The sequence below is a fragment of the Nelumbo nucifera genome, chromosome 1 (assembly GCF_055504915.1).
Source record: "Nelumbo nucifera cultivar China Antique chromosome 1, China Antique-T2T, whole genome shotgun sequence".
Taxonomy (NCBI): Eukaryota; Viridiplantae; Streptophyta; class Magnoliopsida; order Proteales; family Nelumbonaceae; genus Nelumbo; species Nelumbo nucifera.
In genome coordinates, this window is record NC_142649.1 from 75,746,554 (window position 1) to 75,769,624 (window position 23,071).

A 23,071-nucleotide genomic window follows, 5' to 3' on the forward strand; every position below is an offset into this window, starting at 1 on the left:
GTGGTTGCATTTGGATGTGATGTAAATCAAGAACCCATGTAAAATTTACATTAATTATTATAATTGACATAAAAAACCACTCTTGTTCAGATTCATTCGTGTTTGGATAAAGTGGAGTTTTATGAATCGACGTAAAACCTTAACCTTATCAAGCATAAAATTTTACATGGATGTAAAACTTTACACTTTTTATCACGATTTTCAAAATATAACGGATCCAAATGAAGGTGCTTTAGAGGACATTAACTTAGAATAATTGTTGGGCCGATTACTTCAAAGCTATTTTTTTTTTTCCCAATGGCACCTGCGGGAGACTATTCAACCCGGAAAGCAACCATTAGTACGTCGGATCACTTTTTTAATTGCACTACGTCAGGCAATATATTTCCTTTTGGACAAAATTGCTGGGGCAATAAACCTCTATTCAGGTATGCTTTGGATTCCAGCCAAGTCAATCCACACTTGAAGTTGAAGATAAATGAGGTCCTGGATGGAAATGGTATGTAACATTGGGACCAAATTGAATACAATCTGTCCTCGCACATTTACATTTTGGCCTCTCTTTCCACTTTGTCAATTGGCATAGAGGAAGGTTTGAGCATCCTCACTTGTAAATCAGGTTGTCAAACACTCCATCGAGGTATGGCATTCTCTGGTTTGGAATCAAAAAATATCTTTCTTTGCCCAGAAATTGTTGAAAGGGAATATTCCACCCGAGGTTTCATCGGGAACCAATGGTTTCTTCGGTCTGACTTGATAGGCGTGAGCGTAGGGCCTCCTCAGATGTTGCGGGCCTTGCCCCAGCCATTGTCGTCCTTATCTTCCATTTCCATCCTGCTCGTCCAAAGTGCAAAGGTAAACATCACTCGATATGCTCTCTTTTCCGTGCCGTGTTTCTTTTAACTGAAGCCTGCCAGATGTTCGTGGAAAAACCTGATCCAGAAAGTGCACTTACTGCTTCCGTTCTCTCTGTTCCTTCCCAATGTGCAATGCTTCAGTAGTATTTGATTCCAAGTGATTAGGCATTTTAGTAATTAGTTGTACATAGAAACATCCTTACCTCGTCCGGGGTAAGGTGATCCGACCAGAATCTGTAGACCCTTTGTTGTCTGGAATTCGGACCTAAAGTGGATCATGCTTAAGTAACTAAAGATGGCGTGAAGCATAAGAAAATGTTTTCAACCCGTTCCCCTATACGGAGCTTCTGCGTGTTGAATAACTATTTTTTCTCTTTTGTCCTTCAAATGCAACATTATAACGAATGCTTACCTTCCAGCTGTTGTAATCTCTTGTCAGATAAAGACGACAAAGATTATGGTTCCTGAGTTGCCCAGGATTTCTTCTGCACATGAGGAAAAAAGAACTTATTATGATTATAACAAAAGCGAATGAGTTCAATTTTCAGTTTTAGCAAAATTTATCTATTGACTTCTTCACTTAAATGTCTATGGAAGATTATACATATGCCTTTCTAGTTTCAAGACTACCATGTCGACATGCTCATTTAATTTACACAATGGCGTTTTCTTTGCAATTTCTTGAAAGAATATTAAACTTCAAAATTTGAAGTGTGATCATCAGATTCTAAACCTTGAACCAGCAGGTATCAGAACTTCTTTATGAGAAAAAGATATATATGGAGAATTAGATAAAAGGACAGCTTGGGAGATGGAGTTCCCAATTCCCATTGCTTGCAGCAGTCAAAGCTCTTAGGATTTTTCTGAAGATAGTCAGTAGTTATGAATAATTCAAGTATGGCATTTTGCTTTGGTACTTGGTTAATGAACTTTGCATCTTTTGTATTTAAAAAGTGTTTTATATAGCCCTTGTGTGTTTTTTATTAGTCGATTATCAATTTGGGTATACTTCATTGGATTGGCTGAGTTTGTATGATCCATTGGTATATTTTGGCTATACTTTGCATCTTGGGGGGTTAAGACTTCAAAACATGTTTCTTACCTGGAATGTGGTAACTATCTGCAAACTCATTCAGAATTCAGAAATCTTGTTTTGTTGAAAAAATTGTCATAAGGTGTGCTGGTCAGCCAGTGTGGTAATTGTAGTGCATAGACAAAAAAATGTAAACAAAGTTAGAGGTATTTGCTTGTATATATGTTGGAATATCACTCAAGAATATGACATAGGGTGGTAAATTTCATATAAATAATTTGAAGTCTTTCCAGCTGTATGTTGAGTTTAAGCTCATTCCCAAGTATGAGTCTTGTAGCACCTTTCTTCAGCACTAGTGTTTAAGGTTTCCCAGGTTGTGAAGTGGATGGTGATAAAATGGCAAGAATTGACAGTTGGCATTCAATATGGATCAGAGGGTAGATGAGACTGAATCCTTGTCACAAATGAGTTTTTCACACATATACCCACTTTTCTCAAAGATGTTTTCCAGGCTAATCTCCTTATATGATCATCATGGCGTGCTGGAGAGGTATGCCACGTAGAATTAATCCATGTGGTTCCTATCCGTATATTTTTTATGAAACCTTTTATGTAGGTTATAAATTTCTTTGTAGGAGTTATTTTATAATGGAACCCTCCATTATCTTTTCGGTTCTTGATCACCTTGTGCTCTCCCTTGTTTCAGCCTCTAGGATATGGACATTACTTTTCTCATTTCTTTGATACAAATTTCAAAGTCAATGATTCACAAAAATCCTTTCAGGAGGTATAATTTTGATATAAATATTGGAACATGCAAGTCTGCAACCAGAGTTGTTTTCATTTGGCACCTTAACCCACTTGAATGGTTTTTATAACTTCAAAAATTTCTCATTTTTATTGTCCTAGATTTAGCTGGGTAATTTTTTCATGGCATGCAGTGGGTAGTACTCTATTAACTCTTCTCTCTACCAATAAACAGATGTTTATTGACATGGAGGAATTGAGAGTGAAACCTGATGAAAACACAATCAGGAAAGTTGCTCATGCAATCAAGAATTTGGGGCACGACATCATGAAGCTTCTGATTAAGAGACACCTTCCAAAATAAATTTTTTTCAACATAATTGTCCTCATTCGAAAAATAAATCTTTACCGTAACGGTGAATTGGCTGGGGGTATAAACAAATATCTGCAATGGGTAAATTTAACCAAGTGAGTATAAACGAGTAATGAATGCATATCACTTTCATGGAGGTGATCTGTTACATGTGGAAGGGGTAGAAGATCTGGGAGCAGACCAAAGAGGACAAGAGTTGTGGTAGTAAGGAATGATGCAGGGGATCATAATTTAACATGGACATGGCACTTAACAGAATGAAATGACGAAACAGGATTTATGTAGCTGATCCCATATGGTTTGGACATGGCTTAGATGATTAATATGATGATAAAGTTTTGGGTAAAAGACTTAAACCTCCCTTCAAATTTCTCTTAAGTACTGAAACCTCCCCTCACTTTTTAAAATGGACTAATAACTCCCCTGTCTTAGTTATATCCAACCAAATCATTAAAAAGTCTCTTTTGTCCTTATTAAATCATTAAATTTTCAAAACAGGGGAATCATTTGAAAAGCAGAAAATAGAAAGTGCCCCTTTATACTTCAAATTTCTATCCTATTTCAAGCTATGATAATTGAAACCGGGCAACTCCATCCACCTACTTATACTAGTTTCAGGTATATATTGGGATCTGTTGCAATTTTTTTTCAGCACTTTTACGACAAGTTTATCATAGTTCCTGAAATTTTTTATCTTGGAAAATTTTTAGAGTATTTTCTCATTTGTTAGTTTTTCAAATTTCAGATGCAGCGATTGCAAGGAAAGTTTGGCTCTGCCACTACCTTGAGAATATAAAAGACATGTAATTGATCCTCATGGAAACTCAAACTCAGCTAGGGTTTTTATTCTGGGTATAACTCAATTTGGATTTAAACCGTTGAACTCATATTGTCAAATGTGCTCTTTCAATTGATTTTCACAATTTGTTGACAGATGACAGGTTTGGCATTAGCAATCTAATATTTTTTTTCTTATGTTCATATGAAATGTTATAATCTTAGGTTGTGCAAGTTGATCTTTACATGTTTAAAGGTCCATTTGTAAAACACCCAAATTCCAATTTCGCAAGGTTCTATCGATTGAATCTTGTTTGCATTGTCAAATCTTTCAACGGTTTCAATGTCCATCAGAAATATTAGAAAATAAGGACATCATATTGGTTTGATATTTTTTTTTTCTTTCTTCAACATGAAAAGGGCAAAAATGGGTTTTTGAAAAAAAATTAATATCACAGGTAAGCAAATTTTAACAAATTACTAATTAAAGGAAGGTTTTTGTCCAATGACATTAACTAACAGGGGAGGTTTTAGTCCGTTTTGTAAAGAAAGGGGAGATTTCAGTATTTATGTGAAAATTCAAGGGAAGTTTTAAGTCTTTTGCCCTGAAGTTTTAATTGGAAACTTTACGCCACCATTTTCCTTGTACTTCCTCTATAATTTTATCTGTTGACATCATGGTGATGCTAGAAGCATTCTTGAATTTTGGGATCCCCTTTTTTTTCTTACTAAAATCTTGCTGTGAAGCCTTCCTGGCATTATAAAATATATATAAACAAGTAAAGTGGCAATTGATATCTCTCTGGTCAAGATGCTTCTGGACATCGGTACCCACTCTTCACTTCTACATCCCATTGAACAAATGCTTGGCATTCCAAAATGATGTCTCTCTATTATTGACAACAACCTTCTTTCTGTCCAAATCATGACAATCGGAGATGTCATTACTAGGTTTGTCAAATGGACTCATTGGTTTTCCACATTGAAGAAAGTTAAAAGACCTCATCCTTCACTGCTGTTGCTGAAAGTATTGACTGTCTTCCTCTTTATTTCATGCCAACTCGTAATGCTTGAAATTGATTCACTATCTTCAAGTTCAACTGTACTTAAATGATTTCACTTCTCTTATGGTTCTATCTTGGAGTTAATAAGGCAATGCTTTTTATACTTGTCGTTGTATGCCTTGTGAATTTTGGATGCTTTTTTGAGGCTAGAAATTGATGTTTTCATCTTCAAACCTCAAATAAGATGCCACCCCTCCTGCTGAAACCATTGCTTAAGAGCATTCTGTGCTTGAAGAATTCCAAATTTTCCCGTCAGGAGATCCCTGAGGTATCAATGAATTGCAATTGTAGATTTTGTTTTATTCTTTTGTTCTCTTTTTTTTTTCTCTGTATAACTCTGTATACATGTATGTGTAAATATATGGAAAAGGGGCAAAAGATCACATGACTATGTATAGCTATCAGAATGAAAAAGATATATGGTCTCCTTGGGATGACTCATGACATAACAGACGACTATGTATTGCTGTTAGATGGAAAGATAATGCTTTCCCTATCATTGCAAAAGTTACTGAAACATATGTCCTGGAATACAGAAACTTCTCATTATTTCTTGTCCATTTATTCCTAAACCATGGTACTTTTTTTGGTGATTACATTTGTTTAGTCGTTGAAAGCTGTCTTCTTTGATTTATTTCATATTTGTCATTCTGTCTCACAGATTACAGGCAAGCCATCTTGGTAGGGGAAAAATGGCATTTGCTTTAGAGATTACTTTGTTGTAAAGAAACTTACCATAGCCATGATTATGAAGCTGTAACATATTCAAGTATAAATTATTGATTCAACATCCTGAAAGAGGATCATATTCATATATCGTTTGAGTTGCTTGGTTAGAAAACCTCTCTACCTTTTACATGGGCCTTCTTCAGTTCTTTCGAAGCCCAAACTATTTAGCCAAGTTTTTTTTTTTAATGGTCCAATGGGACTAAAAAGGTTGACATGTGAATAGATGTTCCATTATTCAAAGATGTGCGGTTGCAATTTACTCAAGGTGTTTTACTGTTCTTTGATCATGGAATATAGTTATCAGAGAGACATGAGATTGATTCACCCAGAGGATGTACAGAACCGATCAGTTTACCCAGGATGGATCTTACTGCTGTATGAGTTCACAATGATCACCAGTATTAGTCGGTAATTACTGTCATTACCAAAATAAGAGCGATGATGTGAGACAGTTGAGGCTTCCCTGTACAAAATTACATAGGGAGGACAAGCTTTTGTCTTTCTACGTAACAAAAAATCGACTTTCGCTTGTAAAATCAAATGATCTTATCTTATTTGTTCCTTCTACTTGAGTGCACTATTATACATTAAGAATGGTGTGGAACCATGGGAAGACTGAAGAATCCAGCTATGGGTTGGCAATGGCTTTTATTCATTGTCTCTTATGATGCTTGGGCTGTACAGTGTTTGGTTCATCCTAATAAGCTAGCTAGCTAAAAGCGTAGAATCCTCACGAGAAAATGCTCGTTTAAGAATTCCCTTGAGAAGGTAAAGCTTTGAAAAAATCTATCTGGGCTAATTGGTATCATTCATACACTGCGAGAGAGAGTTTTATCTTAATCTTAGACATGTCGATGCTTATGGACATAGGATCAGGACTCAAATCATAGGTTGTGATAAGGATCTTATTGGTATTATAAAAACTTATGATTTATTGTTCTGGCTCATCAAGAACCCCACACAAAATATCATAATGATGATTCTTGGACCGACCCGAGTTAATTTTGAGAACCTGCTACTAGCCACTGATCTTTTGAAGCTCAGGGTTCTTCATTTCAAGCAATAATATTCCAGGTAAATTGTCGTGTTTGACTAAACCGAATCCATTTTCTATCTCCAAGTGAGTGGAGAAATTCTGACGGCTTTCTTCTGTAAATTGTATTGTGTTATGTTTCGTGGGGCTGTACAACTAGAGCTGCAAGTCGGGGTGGGTTAGGTTGGTTTGACTGTTTGAGGTCATCCTAACCCAATTCTAAGTGTTGAACCCCCCAACCTTAATCCTAACCCAATTTCAGGTTAGGTTGGGATCAGATTATGTTTGAGACTTTTGGGTTGGCCCAGTTTCTCTACTTGCAAAAATTTTGCCTTGAAATGGGACCAATACTGAGAGGTTGAATAGTTATAGACCCATATATTTCAAGACTGGTGTGGGGCATTATCATTGTTTCCTTTGCCTGCTGAACAGTTATTGCGTTTGATTAATCTTAACATAACATTAGTGACAGTGGGATTTGATCCCGAATCTTGGCTACAATCAATCAGAGACCTTTCCACTGTAAATTACATGTTAATTTAAATGAATCAATACTGCACATTCACTGAAATTGCTGCATGTTAATTGTGAAATCGAGATTTACATTAAAGTCTATTTTTCATTGATTCACTCTCACACGATGTACTTTCATGTATCACAGGATGTAAGTATCATCAATACTTGCATGATGCCATCGATGCACCATAGATTTTGCTTATATTGGATACGAAAAATATGTGAAATATTCGAAAAAACACACCATATGACACCAAGAACAACTTTATTTTCTTTGACAAAAAAAGTGGGAGACCCACCGTAACCACCGCCACCACCACCATTGAAGAATGAAGATCTCTCATCATCTTCTATTATGTGTATAATTAATCCAGTCAAAGTCTATCTGATTCTGCAAGCTCTAGCTGTTGCAAATTTGCAATGCTGTCTACTTCCATAATATGAGAGGGATCCCAATCCGACGACGGGGCATCAAGGGGATTGGTCATTGGCGTTCCAAATATATATATTTTACCAGAGCTCCTAGAAATGGAAAAGGAATATAATAAGAAAGAATGAAGAGAAATTGGTTGAGTGGAGCAGCTAAAAGAAAGGCATAGCTAGCAGCAGCAGCAGGGCCCAGCAGTCCGGCAGGGAAACTGAGTGGATATCGAAGCATGTGCGATGGAAGGGTGTGATGTGTGAAGGGGTGCAGGGCAAGGAGGCTAAATGAAGAGTGAACAATGTGGTGGAATGTGGAATGTGGACTGTGGAGAGTCCAAAACATAGGATGTGAGATATCATGTGAGGTGCCACTGCCACATGCGTGCGTTTAAGGAGGTGCCCTCCCTCTCCTCCTCTACCATCCATCCATCCATCATCCATGATCCAAACCCATCCTCATCACACTGCTTACAACTTACAACGTGACAAATTGAGGATTCACGTGAAAGGTTGGACAATGGCCTGACATCACTTGGGGATGAATTAATGGGTTGTTGTTGTTGACTGTGTTGTTAACTAAATATTATTTCTTTTTTTTTTTAATCTTATATTCTATCATTATGTTTCCTATCTCAGGGGATGTTCTAACGCCTTTCCCCCACCCTTTCATCCCATATGTCCACCATTCTATTATTGCTCTATTTCTCTCTCTCACGCACATAGAGACATATCTGTGTCGTTTCATTATAGGAAAGGAAAAAGAAAAACAAGAGAAAGAAATGACAGCGAATATATTTTGATCTACATCTTCGAATGAAGTAGAGAAATTTCAATAGAGCCGGACCTTGTACACAGATTAAGGCAAACCCCAGATGTAATTGTAGCCTAAAATTAACCAGGTGTCAAGAGTATTTTATTTTATTTTTAATGGGAATGTCAAAGCCTATTAATTATTAATTAAGGAGGGGTGTCTACTGAATGTTTTTGAATGTTTTTGTTTTCATTTGTTTATGTATTTTATATATCAATAAAATAAATAAATAATATATTTTTTACTGTATTTTTATTTCGATAAGAAATAATAAATTGGTTTTGTTTTAAAAAACTAAAACTATCAAAATTAAGTTTTTAACAAGGTTTTAAAAATCAACCCAGAACCACAACTGATGAGGGCGGATTTGGCCCTCCAATGACATTGTGACACATGGCATCTTGGAATAGCTACATGACACATGGACACCACCTAAGCGATGACTTGGAATCCTAGATCATGGTTTTTCTTCGCCCCGACTGGGTGACCTGCCTTCATTGCCAACCTAGCGACCTCGACCATAACTAGGTCGGCCAGCACCTCGTCCAGGGCCGACCTGTAGTATCTCGCCATTGGCCAAAGTGACCTCAACGCGATGAGCGACCTCCCTCGAGGGTGTGCCAACCTAACTAAGGTCCCGGTGGTGACCTGCGAGACGTGCTCGCCGACAAATTTAGCATGCATATCCCGACACTCCCACGTTTCTCGGATGTTGGACCACGTACCGAACATTCCGAAGGGTGGTCAACGTGCATGGTGGTTACCTCCGAGGATCTTAGACCGGTTAGGCGACTTCCCGGAAATCTCGGATGCGATGCGTGAAGCCCACACCAAACAATGCCTATATAAAGGCACCAACCCTAATGAAACAGGGGGGACACACGATTAAGTACATTCTAGCTCTAATACATTCTGATTTTTAACTCGCAATCTACTACAAGAGTACTAACTTAAACACCAGAGCAACCTCGCCGAGTTAGCCACCTCGGGTCCTTTGACACTATTTCCTTGTAGGTCTCTTCGAAGAGCTACCCATCTCGACACTTGAGCAACCTCCTAGTTCATTCCAATCAGTTCAGCATCCAAGCCTTTATCCAACAGTAATACTCTAGCTCGACCTCTGAGTCATCGGACACCAGGAAGTAGTCAGAACAACAGGGTGCTGCCAAAAAATCCTTCATCAATTGGCGCCGTATATAGGAAATGCTATATGAAGCTAAGTTCTCACCTTCTAAAAAGCTAAGTCCTCATCTTCCTGAAGGCTAAGATCTTGCCTTTTAAAATTTTAAGTTATCATTCTCTAATTTCCATATTTTATGAACTAAAAAGCATTTTTGAGTAGCACCAACATCTAAAACGAATATCAATTACTAGGGGGCAAGAACATCTGTAAAGAACCTTGAAAACAACCTTGTGATAATCAAACAAGTTCAGGCCAAACACGGCATTCTCAGTGCCCCAGATAAATACACCGCCACCGCACATGAACGCCCCTTCCCCGTGGTAGAGCCATCAGCGGTTCTCACCGGGATTGAAGCGTGGCAGTTCTATGAGATGAAGCAAGAATTTCCAAATTTGAGCATGGGAGAAGCCCGATGTAGACAGCAGTAGAATGACCTCAACTCATCCTCAACAGCAATCAGCCAGGATGAGGCCTCATTAGCCTCATTTCGTGAGGTCGCCTCTACAAGTTGAGCTCGGCACCACATGAGACCCAGTCGCCTCTTCAGCATGGGCAAAATTAAGGATAAGGAGAGTGGACTGCGAGTCACTCCTAGAGCCTAAGGGCTAGGGTGCCGAGCTGATAAAAGACCTCGGCACCACATAAGACCTAGTTGCCTCTTTTGCATAGGTGAAATAAAAAGCAATTTGCATTCAGCACGAGAAAGAGAATAAAGGAAAGACTAGTTCGCTCTCAGCACCATGACGGATGCAAACTTGGCCGGTCTCTTCACTTCAGTTTCAAGCTTCGCGTTAAACTCACTAGCTACTCTTTTGAGAACCAGTTCGAGTGACACTATGTCGAAGTCTACCTAGGTGGAGCGACCTAATAAAGCAATCACGCAGTTAGAACCCCTTCTTGAGGATGGCATGACGAGCTTCGCTCTTGAGGTACTTAGCCAGATTGCAGAACCCCTTGATGGTCATATCCCTAATAAGGTAGATGTCCTCGGGATACCTGTTCCACCTCTCTTCAAGTGGATGAATTCGCTCTCGTACCCCGATAATCAAGACAGCAAGGTCTTGCATAAGGCTGCAAACACTTAGACTCTTACGACTTGAAAAGCAAATTGGACCGACGCTTACGACTATGAGCTTATCGAATTAGTCATTCCGAGCCAAAAAGAGCAATCTACTCCCTTCGCCGAGTTACTTTCAGCTTGGGAGTGGGGGGCAATTGATGAGGGCGAATTTGGCTTTCCAATGACATTGTGACACATGGCATCTTGGAACAGCTGGATGACACATGGGCACCACCTAAGCGATGATTTGGAGTCCCAGATCGTAGTTTCTCTTCGCCCCGACTTGGCGACCTGCCTTCATTGCCAATTTGGCGACCTCGACCACAACTCAGGTCGGTTAAAAGTACCTCGTCTAGGGCCGACCTATAGTACCTCGTCACTAGCTGAAGTGACCTCGATGCGAGGAGCGACCTCTCTCGAGGGCATGTCGACCTGACTGAGGTCCCCGTGGCGACCTACGAGACATATTCGTCGAAAAATTCGGCTTGCATATCCCAACACTCCCACGTTTCTTGAAAGTTGGCCCACGTACCGAACATTCCGGAGGGTGGTCAGCATGCATGGTGGTTACCTCCGGGGATCTCGAACCGGTTAGGCGACTTCATGGAAATCTCAGATGCGATGCGTGAAGCCCACACCAAACAATGCCTATATAATGGCACCAACCCCAATGACAGAGGGGGGACATGCAATTATGTACATTCTAGCTCTCATACTTTATGATTTTTAGCTTGCAATTTACTACAAGAGTACTAACTTAAGCATCGGAGCGACCTCGCCGGGTTAGCCACCTCGAGTCATCTAACACTGTTTCCTTGCAGGTCTCTTCGAAGAGCTACCTAGCTCAGCACCCAAGCAGCCTCCTAATTCAATCCAGTCAGTTCAGCATCCAAGTCTTTATTTAGCATAAATACTCTAGCTCGACCTCTGAGTCATCGGACACTAGGAAGTAGTCAGAACAACTGGGTGCTGCGAAAAACCCTTCATCAAGAACCATTTTGGCCATCGGTTTTTAGGTCGATGGTTCGACCATATGGTCAGAACGGATGGCCCGTTCCAATGAAAAAATAAAAATAATAAAAATAAAAAACAGCAAAAAACCATTGAATGGGTCAATGGTTTAACTTCCTAGGTCAATGGATCGCTGACCAATTCAACGGTTTTTGGCCAAGGACTGGGTTTGGGGAAAAATGGGACCAGTTTTCTGAACAGCTCCCAAACCAAATGATCTGACTGTCCAAGTCAACGATGGTTCAAAAACATTGATTTTTTAAGACTGTTTGGTTTGAAGGAAAAAGTAGGAAAAAGAAGGAAAAAAGATAGGAAAACCTTTACAAATCTTGTATGGATTTTCCTACCTTTCCCTTCCTTTCCTTACATTTCCTTCAAACTAAACAGAAAGAAATATCAGGATGCATATATATTATATGATTTAAAACAAAAACATGTTTTTCATACTAAAAGTTCAATCATATATATTGAAGAATACCACTCCCTGAATGATTTTATTTTCATTTATTTTTAGAATAGTTACATCAGAAAATAAAAATGTTATTTTTTTATTGGAGTTTCTTGGATTCCAATCCCCATACCATGCAGAAAAATCCATAATATCATATTATCATGCAATCAATGGGGGGAATATACATAAGTGATGCCTGTGGTCACTGATGAGTGATGACAAGCATCATTCTGCACTAACCGTATATTACAAATTAAATAATATTTTGAAATGAATATTTTAAATATATCTTATCAACATGTCAATTTGGGTGTAATAGGAAAAGGGTATATAATAAATTCGATCATTTAAAAAATCATTTATTTTATTATAAAAAATTTTATATTTGGTTTGATATTAAATAAGATAGAAATTAAAAATTGTAAACAACTTAGATGGGCTACAAGATCAACATCGCTGAAGAATGGGCATCGTTAGAAGCCCACAAAATGGCATGAGTTAAAGAATTATCTAGTGAGAATGGTTGACATCCTAAATAAAAAGGATGATCCCCTCATCATTTTTCTTCGTCAATTCAGGTGACGATCATGTAGGCTGTGTTTGGTTGCAGTGCAAATTTATTTGCATTACTATAAATGCATAGGAGTGCAAATGTAAAAAAATGTAAATTCTTGTTTAGTTTTATTTTAGATTTTACTTTATTTTGTTTTATGTCTTAATTTACTTCATTTCTACTACAATAAGACAAAATAATCTAAAATTTGAAACTAAAATAGGTCAGAATTTACACTCAAATCATTTGCACTGCCATGACTCTGCATCAGTGCAAATTTATTTGCATAGCAACCAAACACAGCTTTACGTGCATGCATTTAGAGAAGCAAATTTGCTGTGAATTGATTGGTTATGGACATTCGATTCAAGCAGTAGATCCTAGTAGGGTGGTCTTTCTTTCTTGTTGATGTTGTGCGATCCGAGCAGTCCTATCTGGCGGAAACCTAGCTCCTAGCTGGTGACGGACGGTACCTGAGGCGAAGAGGAAGGTGAAGAATTCCCGGGGAACTGCTCGGCGGGAACACTCCGATGCTTAAGTTAGAACTCTGAGAAAATTGAAGAATACAAACAAAGAGCTGAGAGCGCAGATGGCGCGAGTTAAATACCTCTTCTCTTTGAGGGTCGGGGTCTTTTTATATTGAAGATCTCTCAAATCAGGCACAACCGCCTCTGCCACAACCGCTATTGCTAGAGCCGAGGTGGCGGATGTGGGCAGCCGTTGCAGGGTACGGACCTGTCAGGTGTGCCACATCTGGCAAAAGTGGCAGGCACGATGCCGCCTGACAAGAGACGTGGGTGCAGCCTCCAGATTCGGCAGGTACTATTGTCAGGCAGATCTTTTCTGCAGGTTGCCGAGCTACTTTGCACCGAGCTGCCTTGGTCCGAGCTACCCTACACCGGGGTGATGGGGTAGCCAAGGTGCGAGTGCTTGAGGCAAGCCTTAGGCAAGTATGGGCAGGAGCGTTAATGGGATTATCCAAAGTGTCCCCACTTCGGGATACTTCCCATAGGTCGGGGTGTTCCCTTCTCAGGAAGGAAGAGTTTGGGGCCCACTGGGAGGAGCTCGGGTCTCGGGAGGAGCTCGGGAGTTCTCCTCCCTTAGGGAGAATTCGGAGTATGCTAGATGTTTCTTTTCGGCGAGCTGCTACGTCCGCCGAGTTGTATTGCTGGGCTCTGACAAGTTTAGTACGCCGAGTTATGGCCAGGCTACCACGCTGAGCTGTCACTTATGCCAGGTTGTACCCACGTGTCCCCATGCTACGATGTCGGGCCAATCACCCTCCATCACCTGTGATCTATGTTACAACCTCCTCCCTTTGGCAGTCTTGTGCATATCCTTTTTTGAGTTTTTTCTTTTCACAAAAAGAAAAAAGACAAATAGAAAATTGAGGGAAAGTTCGTGACAGGTTTTGTAAAAACTACTTAAAAAATATTTTCACTCAGTTTTCTCTCTCTCTTCTGTTCTATCAAACCAAACATAGCCTTACTTTTTTTTTTCCCTGCTACCAAAAATAAAACTTCCTATGCTGTCATTAATTGAATTAAAATTTGGATAAATTACAAAGGTTTCCCTGTACTATAGGGTCAATGACAAAGATCTCCCTCTATTTTAGTTTATAACAAAGACCCCCCTAGAACTTTGGCTGTTAGACAAAGATCCCCCTCCGTTAGTGTTCTATTAGTTAAGTTTGAAAAAAAAAATCATTCAGCTGTTTAAATTTTTTTAAATTCCCAAATTGCTTTTTGTTATTTATTTAAACAATAGGAAGACATCACCAACGATATCATCATGGATTCTAGTAACCGTGACGATGATTGATTTGTTCATTCCTCTTCAATTGGTGGTTTTTGTCCTGGAAATCCACATGACTGGTGTCTTGTTAGTTGTTCCATTCTTAGATTTCACCTTGATTTGTTCAATCCTCTTCAATTGGTGGTTTTTGTTGGTTGTGCCATTCTTTGATTTCACCTTGTTTTATTCAATTTCTTCAATTGGTGGTTTTTGTTCATTGTGCCATTTTTGCCTGATATAGCCATTTTTTTATAGGTAAGTAGCATTTTGGTCTTTGTTATGTGAGGGATATCAAGAGACTTGGAAAGAAGCCAGTAATTTAACAAATTCTATCATCTAATTTAACAGTTAGGGGGTATTTGTTGCAGGGTAAAAGTTCAAGGGGATCTTTGTCGCAAAATGAAGTATAAGAGAGCCTTTGTCACTAACCCCATAGACATAATTTACCCTGAAAATTTTATTTTTTAGATTATATGTTCTTTGTTAATCAGCCCGTTGCAAAAGAACAAACCAAACACCTACAAAAATAAAATGCAAAAACAGAGGAAATCAAGAGAAAAAAATGGCAATAGAGATTACAAAGATGTACAAAACCTCTCTCGCAGAAACCTTGAATCCCAATACATCTAATTTCTCAAGTCCAATTTCTTTATCTAGTCAAAAGATAAAACCCTGAAACAATTCAGTTCAGATCCACAAGCTAAAAATGGATCAGTTTAAATTTTGCATTCGAATTTTTTTTCAACTTGATTTGAAGCATGTGATAAAGTAAATCACAATAAAAAATAAAAAATAAAAACACAACATAGCCAACCATAATGATGTTCTGAATGAACATGGTCATGTATGACAACTCTGCACGGGGAGGTTTGGATAATATCCCTGCTATGGTACCTTAGTAGGAATGTGAATATAAGTGGAAACAAGAATGGTGCAATAGAATTCTTATGATTGTATAAGATTTTAGTCATTTTACATGTACACAGCTGCAACAAGACAGGGAACGCACGACTCTGCTATATGCTATTGCTGAGTGCTACTTTTCAAGAGAAAAAAAAAAAAAAAAGAAAATATAATAATTCCTTTAATTTGGTCCTTGCTCACAACTGAATTGGTGCAAAAGAGGGTTTAGGCCCTGGGATTTAAGCAGATTCCGATCTCACAACTCTGGTTGAAATAGAATCCACTGATTTCTAGTCTCCAGAGCTTCCCATAAAATGCAGACCTGCAGCTGCAGGATATGGCTGTAGATAGGGGTGTCAATGGATCGGTTTTGGATTGGACCGTGTTCAAATAAAAATCAATTTGGATAAATTAAACGGACCAATAAGACAGATTGGACTGAACCAGTTTAGACATAATGGTCTGAAGTATTTATTGGATTGGATTCGACCTGGTCCATTCATCCGTAATAGATTTATATTGGATTGGATTGGATTGAACCAATATCTGGTTCGGTCCATTGATAGAAGATAAAGAATATAAGTGTCAATAATGAACCAATCTAAATTAAACCAATTTGAACAGAATAAATGGTATTGAAACTGGTCCATCTGTAATCGATTCATATTGGACCAAATCCGGTCCAAATGACACACACCACTCCGCCGGGATCTGTTTTGGTGGAGGAACGGGAACGGGTGTCCTAAATTAGTGGTTACACGTCATCCTCCCACCCTGTCTTTCTCTCTCTACCAGGCTACCAGACTTACCACTACCACAACAACAGAACAGTCCCACTATTCATCGCCTGACGGAAGTCCAAACTTTAATGAAGAGTCGAGACATAGAAGAATACGTCAGTCCCCACATGGGGGACCCACCTGGATATTATATTTCCCGATTGTACCGTGGTCCTCACCAAATGACAAAGAGGGATCCCCACAGGATGGAAACCATTTTTACGTCGATGATGGATCTTGTCACCATACCAGGACGGGAGCATTGAGCAAGACGTCGTCCTCTCCGATTTTACCCATTTGTAGCTGGTCCTGCCTTGGACTGGACTGGAACATATGGCCATTGATATTACAGTACACCGTATCTCAATTCTCATCTCAATCTCAATCCCCCTGCTTCTGCTTGATAATTTCATATTAATGGCGCACTGTGGATATTTAAATATTCCAATTAATGATCGAATCGCATTAGCGTTTAATGGGATGTCTTGTACCGATCGATCGATCGACCGTTGCTAAGTTGACCTGACCCGACCCTTTTGGGTTTTGGGACGAGATTCATTACGGCCATAAATTATGCTCCTTATAAAGTGAGCAACAATTATTCAACACTTGTATACACAGTCCATAGTACAATTACTTTAGGGTCATTGTCAGCTCAACACCCTCCATCCATCCCTCCATCAGATCAGATCATACAAGCGTCTTTTGTAATCTTTTCAGTGAAGGATTGTCTTGACTTGAAAATTGTATTCCTCAATTTCCTGGGTTTCACAGAAACTCTTACATGGTGACGCTGATAACATTTAAAACAATTGTTCTTTTGTTTCTTTACAAACAGCAACGAGGGAACAATTTCTGATCCAATTAATTCCGCCTTGTCTGCTGCCGGTTTGGAATTTCTGCACGGTCCATGGGAATTAATGCAAAATTGCGGCGATTCCGACTATTAAAGACGGCGACCGGAAAGGTAGAAGGCGACCCAGGTTTGTTTCAGTGACTGCTTGTATAAGCTTAAAGAAAAGCTTTCTTAGGAAGATTTTACCAATATATAAGACTTTGTTAAAATTGGTCACTCTTTAGCTTCAACTGCTATTGTTTGAAGCTTCAACAGAAAAGGTCGTACGTGGTCCACTTTCTGGGTTGGGTTTTCTGTTTGGCATAATGATCATGCACGAGAGTCTTCTGGTCAAGATCGAACAAAACCCCAGAAATTAAGATTATTATACAACTGGAGAAAAATAAATAAAAAAGCATACTTAAAGCTGCAACTGTTTTGTACACTGCTGCTAATTCTGAGTCTATTCATATTAAATAAAACAAAAGTTAAAACAAGAAGAAAGAGGTTAATCTAATGAAGTGAGGGACTTGTTTTGCTGTGACCACAGAAACAGCTCCATTAATTCCATTCGTATTCTTTCACTACTTAAATTTGATGAAAACTAATAACCAACTCATAAACAGTTGATGGGGAATCAATTGTGCGTGCACCATTGCTTCTGGCCTGGAACCCACTTGGGGCATTTTGGGCTGAAATAATTCGAACGAACCCTGGAGTTCAGAAGCTCGACAATGGGAGCAAACTTCACACAGCGTGGTGTCTTGTACTGGTTTATTGAAGCTCCTCTACTGATAGCATAGTCCATGAGTTTGTCGAAGGTGCCGCTCTCGACTACCTTGATCTCTAAAGGGCCAATAGATTTGTCCGAGGAACGGCCTTGGCGGTAGACGCTGTTGAGGGATTCCTCAATTGTGAGGCAGCAATCCTCGAAAACCGAAGGAGGAATTGGAGTTACACCGTCGTGGCGTAGCTCCCAATATAGGACGTAGTGGCCGGGGATGGTCGTTGTATCCGCATAGCTTGTGTACTCAGTAAGAGTCGCGTCAAACGGCACCAGATGATTGGTGGCGTTTTTCACTGCAGCCTGCAGCTCGACTTCGTCGGTCTTGTCCGAATCTATGCTCAAAACAACGTTCTTTCGACATATGAAGTTAAACTGTGGGGCATTGTTCTTGAACCCCGCGACTCGAAGCACGTCTCCAACTCTATACCGATACAGTCCTGTTCATGATAAAAAAAAACTCAATTCATTAATAACGTTGGATCAAGAAGAATGGGATTCGTAGGTGTAATCTTACAAGTATATATGAGTAATCTTAATTATTTACCTGCATAAGTGGTGACAACGAGCTCGTACTCTTGACCGAGCTTGACGTCAGTGAGATCGACCAAATCTTGCTGCTCCTTCTCGTTCAGGGATTTGGGTACGGAGACCGAATTGGCGACTCCGTTATTCCTCTGTACAGGCAAGAATTCGAAGTAGGCCATTGTCGGGATGAGTGTATAACAGACTTCGCTAGGTTTGCACAAAGGATTGAGATTTAGGCCGAAGTAGCACTCGGAAGATGCGTACATGGTGCAGACGAGGGGGAGGCCATTGCTATAGTAATCTAGAGTGGGAATATATTGAGACATGGTCCCGGTGACGATAACATCAATGTATTTGGTGTTGGGCCATAACCTAGTTATGATCCCCTGCCATGTCTCCTTTCTGCATTCGGCCTCAATAAAGTCTGCAAGCTCGGGTTTTGGTTTAAGAATTTTGGAGACGGCGTCTCTCACCGATGCGTCTGAGATCTGAGGGTTAATGGTTCCGGTTCTGATGTCGTTGCAGAGGAGGGACCAGTGTTTCTCGAGGAATCGGATTGCTCGAATGAAGCCGGAAGCAAAGACAGCTCCAACTCGTAGAACTTCCTCGTTTTGACAGAGCCCACAGAGTAACTGGGTGTACATACTCTGGTAAGAATCTGGACAGAGAATGGTCTCATTTGGACTGGTGTAGTTGGTGTAAGGATCGTAAGGCCTGCGCTTAAAATGTGAGCTCTTGTAGTAGCTAGTGAGGACTGGGCGAGCTATTAGTCCTCCTGGTGTTTTAGCCTCCGATTTTATAAACAAGAAGTACATCCCTTTGCCTTTGTCCAAACCAGGAACAAATTGGTCCATCACAGGCATCAGAAGGCTGTACAGCAACGATCGCCTGTTGAGCTCTTCTTCTATGGTGGGCATCAATTTCCTCTCTCCGGCAGAGGTTCCCGAGCTATACACAGTCAAAAACAAACCCGACCATGTTAATACCTTTTTTCTGTCATGTTTGAATTAAAGCATTTAATTTCAACTATTGCAAACAGTAAGTCATACGAAGAGAGTGGACACGTCAAGAAACCCACCTAGTCAAGAACTCGGAAATGGGTAATCCGCAGAGGATGGGTGAAGTATCTCCGTTAGCAATACGGTTGATATCAGACTGCAGGTCCTCATAGCTAACGACGGGTATGACCTTCTTGAAGGTCTCCCGGTCCGTACGCCCATTAAGGCCACGTCGTTGTAAGTATTCGACATGGGCGCTGCGAGAGAGAATCTCAGCGAGCACCTGCTTCTGAACTTGATCGGCGTTAATGGTGACATCTTCAATAAACTGAAGTGCCTTTTTGTTGGCATCTGTACCATCACGGTCGAAGACGTAACCATTTGCTAACGACAGGTTTTTGGGAGCTTCAGGCATGGTGTGAACACTGTTTCGAAGAATAAATGGGGAGGGAGGGAAGGGAAGGCAGAGAGAGAGAGAGAGAGGGAGAGAGAGAGAGAGAGAGAGAGAGAGAGAGAGAGAGAGAGAGAGAGAGAATTGAGGGGAACAAAGTATAAGAAAGTAATACTGGAAGAGAGGAGGACTGATGAGGAGAAGAGATGGGTGTGTGGGTGGGGAGTAGGGGGAGGATAAGGCGATATATATAGACGGGGGGAAGTGAGGGTGACTGCTGTAAACTAACAGTATACTCGCTCAATTCACCAGTGCGAAAAAGGTGATAAGAGAGGTACTGAACTGATGGCGTGCTTTATCGTAAATATCCCCTCTAGTTTTTTTTTTTTTTAAATTTTGACCTTTTCATCCTAACTAACAATTTTCATTTTCTTTTTCTTCTTTTTTTTGCTTTCAGCCATCTGGGTCTGGGGAGATGCAGCGCCTGCGTGTGCTTGTCGTACAAGGACAACCGGGGAAACCGTTTGGAATCCACCTTCCCAAGTCAAGAAGGGCAGAAAATGAAGAGGATTTGGACGGGCAATATCCAGTAAACCTGCTGTAAATACACCGGGTACATGGGTGCTTGTACCACGGGTGTTCCTCATAGTACCGGCAGCTTCATCCGTAATTTGTTTGGAGCCTCGGTTTCCCGGTAATGTGTTAAACCGTTCCGTCCTTCTCACAGTCCCTCTGCTTTTCTGTCTGTATTTTGCTTAATTTAATCACAATAATTAATTTGATGTGGTGATCTACGATCTTACAATTTCTTTTTTTTTTTTTGGATAAAGAAAAAATTCATCATTCATAAGCAAATGCCTTAAAATAAAACATAAGAGTATAAATATAACAAGCAAAAGAATGGATTAGTATGGAGTATGCAGAGAGTGGTTGTGGGGGAGGTTAATTTGAATTTGAATAATTTCTTGTGCATGCATCCTACCAACCTAGTAGGAACCGGCAGCTGCCTAACTTGCAGCTGGGGAAGTGTACGTGTACTAATGGTTATAGAAGCGATGACTTCACGTTTATTACAATCTCAGTGAGAGTTTCCTCATCGCCACACACTTGTCGAATGGTTATAGAAGCGATGACTCCGAATCTGTTACTAAACCCATTGCCCATCGGTGCATGGTAGCAACTAGCAAGATGGTGCAAAGTATATATACAACCAACCAGTACTATTACATAGTGCAGCTTGATACCGGTTGATGCCACAAGAAAGCACCAATGAAATCTTTTATCGGGTCGGACTGACCCTAGTGATCATCCAGAAAGATGCGGAGAGATAGAGAGAGACGTATTAAGAAGAATTCATGAACTAATTACTTGCACGTCTTGGTTAAGAGGATGTTGTTTCACGTTGAAAAGGTGGGATTGATATAGTTTCTTAATTTAGTTGCTATTGAATGTATAAATAATATAGAGTTGAGAAAAAGGGAGGATAAGAAGCTGGGGAAGGGAAATTGGGAAAATGACACGACAGTAGCGTCAGAATTACGTGGTTGAGGCATGTAAAGGAGGATGGGCTAAAGCAGAAAATGAAATCGGGATCGCCTTTGACATATAAGTAGTAGGATGATGATGGACATGGACTATGTGGTTGGTTAGGCAAATTCTAGAGTTTGGATATACAGTTATCCATCATTTAAATTTGAAGGTGCTTGTTCAACTGAAGGTAGCAAAATGGCAATATGGCGGGTTTGGGGTGGGGTTCATATTTCTGTCCCTGATTTCTTCTTGAAGATAGAAGTTGTGTTTTATTCCCAATATTCTTACGGAGACTTGAATTTCTGAATTCATTTTAGATAATAGTTTTTTTTTTTGAAAAACAAATTTAATTAAAATGAATAAAAAATTTAAAATATAAATAATATTTTAAATATATTTTAATTATATATAATAATATATATTTAATATATATAATTGGGTTAGAGACAGGTGAGGATCTAAATCCCTATCCCAACCCAATCCATAAAGGAGGCCAAAACTTATGGATGGACCATAAAGAAAACCAACCATTAGGTGAAAAAGGAGGAAAAAAAACAAACTTATATATAAAAATGTACTGAATGTACAAATTTCTGGACCATAAGAGGACTATGACTCCCCTAGGTCATCCCCCCCTAACTCCGCCCCTGAAGTCAGATCGCAACAAAGATGAAAAAAATTACCATCCCTAATTCAATGTCTATTAGCTAACTCCAGTACCACCGAATTATCACTATGTAAGTGTAGAGAGTAGTTCAAACTTGAGTCAATAACCACTTAATCAAAAGTCAAATTTGTATGGGATGTTTGGGGGTGGGAGTGGACCCGGATGATACATGCAAACACGCAGCGATCAATAATTTGTTGAATCCACCATTATGTTGGGCTTGGGCATCAATAGATGGCCACGTCATCTTGGTAGAACTGACTGAGGAGGTTGGTGGTGGGGGAAGGGGGTCAACCTCATCCATCCAAGGGAGGAGGGGTATTCCCTATTCCGTATTCGTATAATCGTATTCGGGGTGTTGTTTAAAGTTTATTAGTTTAATAGTTTATAAACTTTAAACGGGATGTATGTATGGGTAATGGGTAATGGATGGATGTCAACGACACGTCACCAGCACCCAAGGGAAGAAAGCTTGTACCAGTTGAGTTGGACAATGAATATCAGAATATGTCCAAACGTGGTCCCTCCTTCCCTGCCTTGTCGCCGTTTGTCCTCCTATCTGCCAATGTCTGGCCCCTTTCAGTTTCTCCCATCACGTGTCCAACCCCCGTTGGTCTTATCTCTGTCTCCTCTTGCTTCCTTCTTCCGTTGCTTTATTTTTCTTCATTCGGATAGAATACAAAAACCTTACTCAAGTTTCTGACAATCATAAAAAATTTTTGTATAGTTTTATTTTAGTAAAAACTCCCCTTCTATTTTTGAAAAAATTGATAACTACTTTGAAAAAATACGAACAGATTCAATGCAGATTTTTTATTTCCACTGTAAAATTATAAACATTCAAAATGTCAACAAATCATATTTTATGTACCAATGCCCGCCTGTAAATTGGCATCAATTTCGATCTAACACCTACCGGGCCTACAAATTCTGTCCCTGTGCTGAACCATCATTCTCCCTAGATACTTCTCTTTCGTCGATGACCAAGACTAAAAACGTGTATAATTGCATTTTTACCCTTAGGTGTCATTTTGATCAATTTACAAAATTCTGTATTTACCCTTAATCGAGCAACTGCTTAGATTTCCTATTCTTTTTTGACAGAACACTAACGCAAACTCTAGCAGTTGCACAACGATATTACTTGGAATATTTTGAAATATTCCATCCATTTTTCAGTGATCATACTTCATCGAAGACCATCATTTATCGTCGTTCTTCATCGGATACTGTTATTCTTT

General features: G+C 39.6%; 1 protein-coding gene and 1 long non-coding RNA gene across 7 annotated transcripts; one reads left to right on the forward strand and one right to left on the reverse strand.

Moving 5' to 3' along the window:
• The first annotated feature begins 162 nt into the window (after positions 1-162).
• LOC104604967 (uncharacterized) lies at positions 163-5,663 on the forward strand. 6 transcript variants are annotated; one of them, XR_016068840.1, is made up of 4 exons: positions 231-855; positions 1,604-1,752; positions 3,756-3,813; positions 5,513-5,663. It is a non-coding gene; the product is annotated as an uncharacterized LOC104604967 (long non-coding RNA). The 6 variants fall into 6 exon arrangements; XR_016068822.1 differs by having other exon boundaries at positions 204-855; positions 1,604-3,813; XR_016068846.1 differs by lacking the exon at positions 3,756-3,813 and having other exon boundaries at positions 243-855.
• An 11,673-nt stretch (positions 5,664-17,336) lies between these two features.
• On the reverse strand, positions 17,337-19,863 carry LOC104604968 (indole-3-acetic acid-amido synthetase GH3.6-like). The gene is made up of 3 exons (XM_088904509.1): positions 19,323-19,863; positions 18,264-19,192; positions 17,337-18,156 (listed from the first exon to the last, which is right to left on the reverse strand). Exons 1-3 carry the CDS (start codon positions 19,655-19,657, stop codon positions 17,570-17,572), a joined length of 1,851 nt encoding a protein of 616 aa, XP_088760635.1. The 5' UTR covers positions 19,658-19,863; the 3' UTR covers positions 17,337-17,569.
• Positions 19,864-23,071: the final 3,208 nt, after the last annotated feature.

Excerpts from the sequence above, each read along its gene's own strand:
- LOC104604968 (XM_088904509.1), bottom strand. The coding sequence starts at position 19,657 with ATGCCTGAAGCTCCCAAAAACCTGTCGTTAGCAAATGGTTACGTCTTC. Across the intron at positions 19,193-19,322 it reads ATTTCCGAGTTCTTGACTAG|CTCGGGAACCTCTGCCGGAG; the intron begins GTGGGTTTCTTG and ends GACTGTGTATAG. Across the intron at positions 18,157-18,263 it reads CGTTGTCACCACTTATGCAG|GACTGTATCGGTATAGAGTT; the intron begins GTAAATAATTAA and ends TATCATGAACAG.